This window comes from Schistocerca gregaria, chromosome 8, assembly GCF_023897955.1.
Source record: "Schistocerca gregaria isolate iqSchGreg1 chromosome 8, iqSchGreg1.2, whole genome shotgun sequence".
Classification (NCBI taxonomy): Eukaryota; Metazoa; Arthropoda; class Insecta; order Orthoptera; family Acrididae; genus Schistocerca; species Schistocerca gregaria.
In genome coordinates, this window is record NC_064927.1 from 119868427 (window position 1) to 119881442 (window position 13016).

A 13016-nucleotide genomic window follows, 5' to 3' on the forward strand; every position below is an offset into this window, starting at 1 on the left:
GTTTTCTTTCTCCTGTTGAAGATGTCCTCCTGAGTAGTCACCGCCCGGAGATCTGAATGGGGGACCATTTTACCTCCGGAGTATTTTACCCAAGAGCACGTCATCATCATTTATCCATACAGTAAAGCTGCATGCCCTCGGGAAAAATTACAGCCGTAGTTTCCCCTTGCTTTCGGTCGTTCGCAGTACCAGCACAGCAAGGCCGTTTTGGTTAGTGTTACAAGGCCAGATCAGTCAATCACCCAGACTGTTTATCCTGCAACTACTGAAAAGGCTGCTGCCCCTCTTAAGGAACCACGCTGAGGCACGCAAGTCCCCCACCAACACCAAGGTCCATGGTTCTTGGAGGGAGGGGGGGGGGGGGGTGAGCTCTTATAAATGTCAGTACATTTACAAATTTTTAATTGGAATTCGAATTGCTTCTATAATCAACAACATGGTACTACTTTGGTATAAGTGTAATATAAACCATTTCAGAATAAAAATAATAATCTCATTAGTGCAAGATATCCAGTTTTGTCTCGCCTTTGGGGTTAAATGGGGAACATATCTAAATGGAAGGAAGAAATTGAAAATAAGAAAACAGTTTTAGTCTACTGCAAAAAATATATGAAAACATATACAGATTGTTAAGAAAATGCTATGAAAGGACTCGATGAAGCTATTTCAAGTACCAAAACTTTTTTTTTTATGAAATAACTTAAAATTTTTGAAACATAACAGCAATGTAGGCAAAGTTTTCAGTAATTGATTGTAATAAGAAACAAAAATGCATGTAAATGAGAACATAACTGTTTCACAAAGCAGTTGTCTTCTCCCTCAGCATTGAACTATTGTCCATGTCCCCATCTGTGACAAAAGGAAGATCGAGGTTTAGTTTCCTGTCAACATCGAGGTTGTTAAAGATGCAGACAAGCTTAGATTTCTTCAAGGATGGAGAAGGAAATAGGCTGTGTCCTTTCAGTGGAACCATCCCAGTGTGGAGTGATTTAGGGAGATCATGGAAACCTAGACCTGAATGGTTGGTCGCGGATATGAATCATTGTCCTCCCAAATGTGAGTCCCTTGTGTCATTGTGCCTTGCTCGATAAAGGACACTACAAGCTTAACACTGGATCCAAGCATCGTCCGATAATGAGTCTGGGTGATTTCGTCTCAAATCATAGTCATGAATTTCTCTGGAATAAAATGTGTGTTATACCTCCATATCATAAGTGTTAGATAATAAAGTATTTTAATTTTATCTTAATTTTTGTAAATGCTATAGTTCTGTGAATATTTTTTTAAATTACTCTTAAAACAGTAGAGAACAAAAACACTATTAAATCAAAAGTACTGTAGCCCTGCCTCTTAGTGTGTTGACATTTAGTTGACATCCGCACATTTATGGAACTACTTTAACCTACAAACTTAAGATGAAAATATGAAATATAAGTTAATTTTCCCTCTTAATTTTTTTTTCTTGTTTGGAATGTCACAGAAAACTGCCTTTTCAGTTACATTACCATATACTACTGATGTAATTATAAAAAGTATCTTCTCTGCTCCAGCTATCTGTATTATGTAAATATTTATTAATAAAAATGTAAAAAATTGCATTCTTATGAATTTTTATGAATTATTAACTCTAAAACTCCCATCTGAAAACTTTTGAGAATTACACAAAATACTGTTTGGTTAATATGTTTGTAGTCAGTGCAAACACAAAACATTTTCCTGTGTAAAGTGTTAAAAAATTTTCAAAAGTCTGCATATTTCACATCATTGAATTTCTAATGCAAAATATGCATGTTGGCAACAACGTTTCCAGTGCTCTTCTCTTTATAACGGATGAGTGAAGACTTGTACATAAACCATTCTGCATCAAGTCTTGTATTTGGTTTGAACTTTTTGTTTGATGCACAGTTGGAAACCTTTTAGAGGTATTTCAGAAATAGCTTGATCCTAAAGTAAAGATAGTAGCATCACATCCACTGTGCAGGAATTGCTACACTCACTACAAGAAGGAATTTAGTGACAGCCCACCTGAACGATCATAATCATCCAAATGTGAAACTGAAGAAGAGTGTGCAAATGTTTATATTCCTGGGTGTGAATTTGTTTATGCGTTAAATGTTAGCATTTCTGCTGTGGCCCCTACTATATCCTCCTACAAACCTCCAGGAAAGGTAGGAAGCACAAAAAGAAAAGCAGAAGAAATTGAAAGAATTTTACGTAAGCAACATCTTCAAAACTTTATGAAGTGTGTAATGTAGATGCAAGTGGTACAGAAGCGAAATGTGATGTGTGGTTTCAAAACCTAAATTCTGCTGTCACTGCAGCCACCTATACTGAGAAGTTACACTTGCTTACTCTGATACCAGATAGCTAATCTGAGCATCAGATACGGAAATACATATTCACTTCCTCACATTATTTGATTTCAAAAGCTCGTAAAATAAAGAATGAGAGAGGTATTTGGGCATGCCCAAATTCTTACTGTGGACATCAGTTGCAATATGATATGGATGATATGCATACTGCGGTGGTGATCAATCAGGTGGGTTGTTCTGGAGTATTACCTAAATGATGACAAAGATTGCAGTAGGCAAAGTCCTAGCCAGGCTGATGTTATTTCTGTTAGTAAAAATGGTGAAAAAGTTAAAAATGTAAAAAGATACACAACAAGAACAAGAAGAGGAACATATGAAAAAAGAGAACCTGAATTTAGAAACTGGTCTCTCAAAATTCCACTCCTTATGACCAAAATGGGTAATATGCCAGCTAGTGAAGGAAGTATGCTCATGTATTTACTTCACGAATTTGAAACTTGTTTGTTTCGCCATAAGCCATAAGGAAAGAGGTACACAGAGATAGACCTGATGCTTTTGTGTAGATGTAAAGAGCTGCAAGATAAACATTGGTTGTAGGAGGGTGCAATGTGCCCTGGTGCTGAAGTGACGACAGTTGAAACATTACACCTTCAGGATAATGACAATGATATAACCTAGGCATTGTGGGAGGGAGGAGAGTTGGTGAAGAATACAGCAGAGCCAGAGACATTTGTTACAGAAGTTAAGCATTGGTCACGAAGGGGACAGCTCGCCATCATATTCACAGTATTCAGAGACAAGCTATAGCAAAAGTAAAATCAGCCACATCCAGAATACTGACACATTAGTTCTTCATTTAGACTTAGATGAGAACTTGTCTGTTGCTTTGCAGAATGAAATTCAAAGTTAGTACTGGCACACATCACAGGTATCAATATTCACATGTTTTACTCACTTCCTTGGGACATCACACTGTTTTGGTATTGTCAGTGATGATCTCATTCATGACAGTGCACATGCATGCTATACTGTCAGCATGATAATTGATGACATAGCATCTAGAGGCCATGCAGTTCCTGTCATTTTTGAAGTCCTATGGAACCCTTTCATCTTGTGGTTCTGCAAATTTTTCAATTTTAGGAGACTTTAGCTTGGAGCACATTGGCTTTAGGGACGCCATCTTAAAATGTCTCAGTTACTGATACTTATTCCTTTGGTGCTTTGCCTTGTGGTTCTTTCTTCCTTTTAAAGTACCGTCAAATGGGGTGATTTTGGACGGTTTTGTTGCTATTTTGATTATAACTTTCGAATATATTGTTAGATTAAAGTGATTGTTATGGAATTGGTAGGGTATATGTGTAAAAAATAAAATATCCCAGAGCCAGAAAGAGTATGTGTAGGTATATTTGTCTCAGGCAGTTAAATAAAGTGTCCGAAGTCACCTCATGGATTGGGGTGATTTCAGACACACGTTTTTTAAATCTCTGTCCGAAGGTACAGTATATAGAGGGTGAATTCAGACAGTTACTGCCCTTTTTTTTTAATTCTACATGCTTTTTATTTGATTTTGGTGACATTTTACACATTTTGAGGTAGCCCTTTGTGACGTATAAATGATACGGAATGATGGTTTTATCATAGTTGATCATGTTGCTAGGTGGGAGATTTTCCAGCTTTGCCTTGATATTGGAGAAAAACATCTTAACAGTTTCTTTGTTCACTTTTGTATGAGCTTGTTTAATATTTTCGCTTAATTGAATGGAAAGATCTTCTGACTGTCATTCGAGGAATAAATGCACCCATTCTTCACTTAGCAAATTATTACGAAATTTCTTCTCTTTTCAGCCAGATTTGTCAAGGTAGCCTTTAACTAAATATCTAATACCTGATTTAGTGAAGGGAAATTCCCAATGTGCAGCCCTCAACATTTCTTCTTCTTCTTTATTTATCACTGGTTGCCTTCCCATTTTTTTTCTTTTCGGATGTGCTTCGTGCACTTTATTTTGTAGGGTTGATTTAGGTATACCATACAAATCACACACTTTTCTGTATGATAATTTACCACTCTGAGTATCATGAACAGCTTAATCTAAAAGTTCCGGGTCATAATTACACCATACTGTAGCACCTCTCCTGCTATTATACGTTTGTGGCATTGTCCGAAATCTCTCCACACGGTACACAGTTTTATAAAAACCATCATTATTTTATAGCCTTGCATGACAAACTCGACAAACTTATACAGAAATTGTCTTAATACTGTTAGCTACGGAGCACATCGACAATTACAGTTACAATAACTTCCCACTGGACGCAACAATAGAAAATTTCCACTTTATGATAGTGCATGGATTTTTAACACCGAGACTGTTCGTCAGTTATTCGCCTGTTTTACCCAGCTATCTTCTACTCTAGTGAAAAGATATTCAACAAGCTCCCATCTTACACAGCAGCTCCCAATCATTTTCGACCCGCGAACCCCTTCTTTAATAATCAATTATTCAAAATTACAATCACAGTCACATTATTTATTTTGCCACCAACCGGTTTCAACCCGCAATGGGGTCATGACCCCATCACGGGTTGAAAACTGTTGGTGGCATGACCCCATCGCGGGTTGAAACCGGTTGGTGGCAAAATAAATAATGTGATTGTGACTGTCATTTTGAATAAGTAAATTAATCGCTGTCATCTCCAAACAACTATGTTGTCCAAAAATTTATCCCTTCTACAATGATTTGAGTTGGCTGAACAACTGACTTTTAAATATACGTGCTGTAAACATGTGTAAAATTTAATTCCAAGTGAAAGTTGTAATAAATAACCCTAAATTAACTTAACCCTTATTAATTAAAACCTAAAGTTACTCTAGTTATGGCAGTCATACAATGTGTAGGCTTAGTTGGAATAATAAATACAAGCTTTCATTGTAATTACTCACTTCTTCCTTGGAATTCAGTGTCATGGTTGCACCTGCATTCCATGGCACAGAACTTTGAATTCAGGAACCACGGAAGTTAAATAAAGTTTCAAATCACTTTCAGCATAAAGACTGTTTCTGTATTTATTTTTTAAATAGGCATAAAAGGAAATTGACTTTTCACACAAATATGTGGATGAAGAAGGTAAAAAAGCTGTTACAGTTTTATTCGCAGACAATGGGAACTCCTTTAAGCTTGACCAAAAACCAATTAATGACAATGATTTATAACTTTTCTGTGACTGAAAAGCAATGGAAATTTGAAGAAGCTATTCTTTTTTTATTTACACTTAACACAGATTCTAATATTGTTGACTCTTCAAAGGGATTGGAAATGCAGTTCTTATTATTGGACAGAGCAGGGAAATCTTCTGAAGGTTTTTCCAAGTCTCTTCAAATATTCTTTAACTGTGTTCTTGATATTTTCGTCCGAAGAAATATGATTTTCCACTAGGAAGTCATGACGGGTACCAAAGCACTCTTGTTTGATTCCTATTGAAACATGTTTTCCAAAAATTAAGTTTCTTATGAATAACTCAATACAGTCTTGCACAATATAAGCGTTTATACATGACCCCTGGAGAGATAAGTTTAAACTGTCAATTTTTGAGAAAATGTGCCAAATAAGTTAAAGTCTGAAGCCAGATTTCATCTTGCATGCCCTTTGCATTATGAAAGGCATGGATGGTGAGAAAATGTAAACTTTGTCTTTAAGCTCATACGGTCTGGAAATAGTTCTAGGTCAAGATAGCTACCTAACTTCATTATGACACAATAAACACTTTCCTTTGCCTCATAAAGCACTGCAAAGATGCGGGAATTTGTAGGCCAAGCCTAAATAAAATTAATCATTTTCACTGCCTTGTCCAGCACAGATTTCAATCCATCGAGCATGTGTTTAGAAACAGGAGCCTGTCTCTGAACGCAACAATGTGTCCAAGAATCATTCGGCACAACCGATCTCACTTTGTCAGCAAACCGTCGTAAAACCCTTTGATAGATTTCGCACCTGAACAAATCCCTACACAGCAAGTCCAGACTATTGAATTTTCACAAAAGTATTCATGGATTCACTTAAATATATCCCCTCCTGTAGTTCTCTCTTTTAAGGGCCTCCAGAATAGTAGCTCCTTTTCTACACATTCCCCATTAATGTAATGGGTGAAAAATAACACAATGGTTAAAGTGACTCCTCCCAAAATTTCGTTTTTGGCATAATGTGACATGTATTTAATCTGGCAATTGATCATATTGTAAAACAGTGGTACCATATTTCCTTTTTTTGTGAAAGATTTGTGAGGCTTATATTAGCAATTCTGTAGTTAATGCAATAAGATGCAGCAAGATCACTCAGTTTTTGTAAAACTGTGTATTGTGTTGGGTGATTTCGGACGATGCCAAGAATGTATAAGAGCAGGAGAGGTGTTACAGTATGGTGTAATTATGACCCGGAACTTTTATATAAAGTTGTTCATGATATTCAGAGAAGCGTGTGATTTGTACAGAAAAGTGTGTTAATTGTACAGAAAAGCATGTGATTTGTATGGTATACCTAAATCAACCCTACAAAATAAAGTGCAGGAAGCACATTTAAAAAAAAGAAAGAAAGAAAGAAATGGGAGGGCAGCCAGTGCTAAATGAAGAAGAAGAAGAAAGAATGTTGAAGCAAGGTATGTTGAGGGCTGCACATTGGGGATTTCCCTTCACTAAATTGGATATTAGATATTTAGTTAAAGGCTACCTTGATAAGTCTGGCTGAAAAGAGAAGAAATTTCATACTAATTTGCGAGGAGAAGATGGGTGCATTTATTCCTCAAACGACAGTCAGGAGATCTTTTCCTTTGCTTAAGCGAAAATATTAAAGGAGCTCATGTAGAAGTGAACAGAGAGACTGTTAAGATGTTTTTCTCCAATACCAAGGCAAAGCTGGTAAATCTTCCATCTAACGACAAGATCAACTATGATAAAACCAACATGTCAGATGATCCAGGCAAGCAGCAGATAATTACAAAACGAGGGAGTAAGCATGCTGAAAAAGCGATGGACTCATGAAAATCTAGTGTCACAATTATGATGGCAGCTAGTACTGGTGGTAAACTGCTTCCTCTGTACGTCCTTTTCAAATCAGAGCATTTGTGAGACACGTGGCAAGAAGGTGGACCACGAGGAACCCGTTTCAATAGGAACAAAAGTGGATGGTTTGACCTGCCGGTATTTGAAGACTGGTTCTTTACAATCACTATGCCCTATTTGAAGAGGCAACATGGGCCAACAGTCACGTGTCTTTACATGTTATTGAAGAATGTGAGCGGAACAATATTTCATTCATTCTCCTTCCCCCCAATAGCACGCACCTCCTCTAACCGCTCAATGTAAGCTTCTTCAAGTCAATGAAAGCAGCTTGGCTATCTGTATTAACTGACTGGAAGAAACGCACTTGTGGGATAATTTCCAAGGATGCCTTCCCATCTCTTCTGAAGCAGACACTGACTAAGATTTCAGCAAACTCCAAGAAAAACATAAAGGGTGGATTTCGTGCCATGGGCCTAATCCCTTTTGATCCAGATCATGTCTTACTAAAATTGCCTGTTAATGAGGAGAGCCAGCAAAGCAACGCAGACGCATAGTCTTCCACTTTTGAAGAAATGCTCAAAGAAATTCGTTATCCTCCAAATAAGCTTGGTAGCTCCCGTTGCCACCACAAACTAGACGTTCAACTTGGAAAATCAGTCACTGGCCGAGATTTTCAAGGAAACGAAAACAGTCCTGAAACAAGTGACAGTGCTTCTAGCAGCAGTAAAAGTGAAAACGACACATCATCTAGTGAAGTTTCACTGCTGAAAGAAGAGGTTTTTCTTGTTGCAGAGTACAAATATAAACATGGAAATAAGGAGCAAACAAGGCAGTATGTTGGAGAGACCACAAATGTTGGTGCTATGGAAGTAAGTGTGAAATTCTTGTACCCACACGAGAACAATAAAAATATATTTGTGTTTCCTAATGTCCCTGATGAAGACACTATACAATACAAAAATTGCAAATTTCAAGAATACTTCCCACAAGAGTTGAGAATAGACGAAAGTTCATTTTTCGAGAAGATGTGCTTTAGACTCGAAGACAATCATTTATTTAAAGTGTTTGCAACTTAATTTAAAATGATGAGTGAGAAAAATTATTTTGACGTTTTAGTTAAATTACTTTGTTTGTTTTTGTCTGTTTCTAATATTTCAGTCAAGAACAGTAAAAATTTTTATTTAAATTCTTGCAAAATAAAAACTTATCTGTAATATATAAAATTCATTATATCATTCCATATCACTTATTCGTAACAAAAGGCTACCTTAAAATGTGTAAAATATCACCAAAATCAAATAAAAGGCATGTAGAATTACAGCACAATAAACCTAGTTTCGGTGCAGGCAGTGGCGGGTAGACATAAGCGGTTTTAGCTCTCCTGTTAAAATCGATGTAGAATAATAATAAATAAATTAAAAAAAAAAAAGGGGGGCAGTAACTGTCCGAATTTGCCCTCTATATACTGTAACTTCAGACAGAGATTTAAACAACAGACGTGTCCGAAATCACCTCATTCCATGGGGTGACTTTGGACATTATATTTAACTGCCTCAGATAAATATACCTACACATACACTTTCTGGTGCTGGGATATTTTATTCTTTACACATATACCCTACCACTTCCATAACAAGCAATTTAATCTAACAATATATATGAAAGTTACAATCAAAATAACGACAAAACTGTCCGAAATCACCCCGTTACACGGAACCATTGAAGTTAAATGAATACTGATGATCCTCCAGCATGGTACAGGAAAAATAGGTTAGCAATTTACTTTTATTAAAATTGTTATTTGTAATTCTGCAACAGTAGCAATGAGAAAAACCCTTTATTTGCAGGGATTAGTTTCAGACACAATGTCTGTTATCAGACGATCATCTCCTTCATAAGTATTGACACATAATACAGGCAGTACATTTGCAAATAGTCAAAATTGGCAGCCACGAGTAACTTGTACAAACTCGTCTACGGTATATTATCAGTGCTTCTTGCCAAACAGCACCTGGTTCTGCTAAATAACACTGACAACAAATGGATCCCCATGTTACATGTAGGTAGTACTTCATAGGTACCTTCCAGAAACTAAAATCTAGGCAATATACACTATCATTCTGTGTTAGGAACACTGTTGTCCACAGTCACTTCAAAAGCCAGGACAAGATTCCATGTTTAGAACCGAGTGGAATTCGTAGATTTTCCTGAAATTTGTATGGCACGTTATATGCAGATTGGTCTGGTTAGGCTATAACTACTAGTTACAGTAGTTGGAGAATGAAAAAGAAAGAGTACACCTTTGCTGTACATGTTGTGAGGGATTGTCATTTTCATGGCAAATAAAACCAGAAAAGTAATGTTACTTGAAATTATGGCTATCGGTAAACACCAATCACAAAATACTGTCTGAATCCTTAATGATCACATGTCATCCAGTTATTTACCCTTGAGCTAAAGTAGCAGCAGTCTTTTCTCGCCATTAGGTAATATGGTTGATGTAACTAGTGTAATTTCCCCACCGACATTTCATTGACTTCTCTCTACCCTCTGCCCCCTTGTTTGTCTATTCATCATATTCACTAATCATTTTGCCCATATAACATAGTAGTACTCACTTGTTAATTTGTTCATAGCTTCTATGTGTATTTCATTATACTTGTGATTTTCGCATAGAAAAACAATCTCTGTACAGCTATAAACACTCACTGACAATGTATTGACTACCTGTTTATTCTCAAGTTGTTTGAGGGTGGTTTTGAAAGCGAAAAAGTGGCTCACAAGAAACTGTGAAATATGTATTATTGTGTAACATCAGTATTGCGTATTTCAGTTGTTACTATGTTATTTCTCGAGTAGTGATAAAATATTCCATAAAAATTATGAGATTATAACATAGGATGATTTTCCATCCAAGTTTATTTGTTAACTAAACAAAAAATAAAATTAACCATACCGGCATTAAGTTTTATCTGCCGCCCATTAAACAGTGGCAGACAGAGAAGGAAGGAAGAAATAAATAAATAAATAAAACAATAGAGCCTTACTATTTTTCAAGTTTATGGTGCAGAGGAAATAGAGATAAATAAATAAATGGTAATGGGGATCTGTATGAGAATCTATATGGAGATTATATAATTGTAGTTATAGAATATTTAACTTAATGTTGTTACAATATTATGAAAAGAGTAGTTGCTACTCACCATGTAGTAGGGATGCTGAGGCAAGATAGGCACAACAAAAAGACTCAGAAAATGAGCTATCGGGTAACAAGGCCTTCATCGAAGATAGAAAACGTGCCAGCCCGCCTGCACGCACACGACTGCAGTCACTGGCTGCTGAGGCCACACTGTGAGCATCAGCGCATGATGGGAGAGGCAACTGTGTGCTGGGGGTTAGGAGGAGGCTGGAACACGGAGGGTGGGGATAGCAGGATAGAGCTGGAGGACAGTAAGGTGCTACTTAGCAGGAGCATACAAGGACGAGGTGGAGAGTGTTTTGGACAGCTAGGTGCAGTCAGGAGGTTAGATGGAGGCCCGGAGAGCTTTAGCGGAAAAGGGGAGAGGCAAAAGACTGAGTGCATTGGTGCTGTAGAGAACTATGTAGTGCTGAAATGGCAACAGGTAAGGGGCTAGAGGGTAAGGACAAAAACTAATGAAGGTTGAGGCCACGAGAGTTAAGAGAATGTAGGATATATTGAAGGAAGAGTTCTCACATGCACAACTCATAAAAGCTTGTGTTGGTGGGAAGGATTCAGACAGGGTGCTGCTCACAGTCTGGCCTCAGCAGCTAGAGACTGTGAGTTGTGTGTGTGTGTGTGTGTGTGTGTGTGTGTGTGTGTGTGTGTGTATGTGTTTGTAGGTGTGTTTTCTATTTACGACAAAGGTCTTGTTGGCAGAAACCTCATTTTCTGGACTCGGCATCTCCCTTATATGGTGGGTAGCAACTATCCTTTTCATAATATTGTTATTTTCCATTGTTGAATGCTTCCTCATTTATGTTGAATTTTAGGTCTCAGACCAACAAGTGGTTCTGGAGAAGGCTGGAGTTCCAGGTTTTTATGTTACAAACAATCCACTTGAAGTGAAAGTGCAAATGCATCTACTTGACTTCATTTTACGACTCAGCAAGATGAAAACGCCCACCTGACGAGATGAACATGGCTTTCTGCTGTGATTACACTTTGTGGTGTCATTGCAGAATGCCATTGGTCAGTGGAAGCTATTGGATCTTTCCGGTTCCTGTGACTACCCTCGTGAATGGTAAATGTGAAGTATTAAGTAGTAGTTTTGAATTAAACTGGACAATAGATTATAGTTACGTGGCACAAGCATGATCACTTGCTGTTCAGGCAGCCAGTTTGTTTTGGTTCACTTGAGAAATTATATTTTGAAGTAACCAAAAGCTTGGAGTTTTCACTGTATTAAAATGGGCCGTTACCATCGCTCTTTGCTTGTTTGTAAGACTCTTTGCTTGTTTGTAAGATAAACTACAACCATTAAGAAATCCATACTAGTGTTGAAATGTAACAATGTCATTTGCTATTGTAAAGTACATCACCCAATATTTAAAGGAAAAGTAGACATTTTAAAGTGCTATAGCAATATAAATATTTGGGATATTATTTTTAACAAATTTCGTACATATGTATAAATGATGACTATTTGGTTTAAGATTCTAAATGAGCATAAGCAACTAGTGTTACATTGCTGTTCATGTTCTTTTACAACTTGTCGTGTAACTATAGAAGTAAGATGGACCCTTTGTACTTGAGTAGAGAACTTGCTTGTATTTCTAAGAAATATGTATAGTACAAATTACAAAATCAACATATTGTACTTGTCATCTTGTTTAATTGTTTCATTGTTTTGTGTTACCAATGGAAATATAGGATGAGACATAAATACACATTTTTCATACCTTAACTTTTGACAGAAAATATGTTAAAATTTTCAATGGTCTATCTACATTGATGTACTATGACATTTGTGGAAAAAAAGAAACATATTTGTAGCAAAACCATAGACATTATTTCAGATTACTTAACTAAAACTCTTTAATTGTTTGTTGAGTAACTAAATTATCCTGAAGAAATGCATTTTGTTCATAAGCGAAATAAATATTTTACTGAATAGTAAATCAGTGATTTTTAGATGACTTATATTTAGTTTCTGACACATTTATTTCTTATTGTGTGTGTGTATGCGTATGAATATACAGACTCAAGCCTACTCTGTTTAATGTCATCAAACAGTGTACTAATGTTATGTTTTTGTCACTCTAGCAATCTGCCAGCTGATGATGACATAAATTGAAAGATATGTAAATACTAATACAGCTGTTTTAAGTCTGTGAAAATTTTATATTATTTTTGTATGATAAAAATATTGTAATAAATAACTGATAATTCATGATAAATGTTTTTTCTATTATAATACCTAATTGAGAGCATCTCCAACAATGATGAAAAACATACACAGCACAAATTTTGCAGGAATGTACATGAAACATTAAGATGATATGATACAGTGCAGTCTTCAGGATTTGAATTTGCGTAAGGCAATCTGTTTTTATGACAATGATGACTCTTTTGCCAAGTTGATAGGTTAAAAAATAGGTCCTATGGAGGTTAGCAGTACTATCAAGAAATT

The 13016-nt window shown here is 36.4% G+C and overlaps 1 protein-coding gene across 1 annotated transcript in view; it reads left to right on the top strand.

Annotated features, from left to right (window-relative positions):
• LOC126284969 (gonadal protein gdl) overlaps positions 1–12783 on the top strand; it is a 33678-nt gene extending 20895 nt beyond the window's left edge. The window contains exon 4 of the mRNA XM_049984247.1: positions 11377–12783. Within this exon, the coding sequence (XP_049840204.1) occupies positions 11377–11514 (138 nt within the window). The 3' untranslated portion in view covers positions 11515–12783. The remainder of the gene's footprint in view (positions 1–11376) is intronic.
• Positions 12784–13016: the final 233 nt, after the last annotated feature.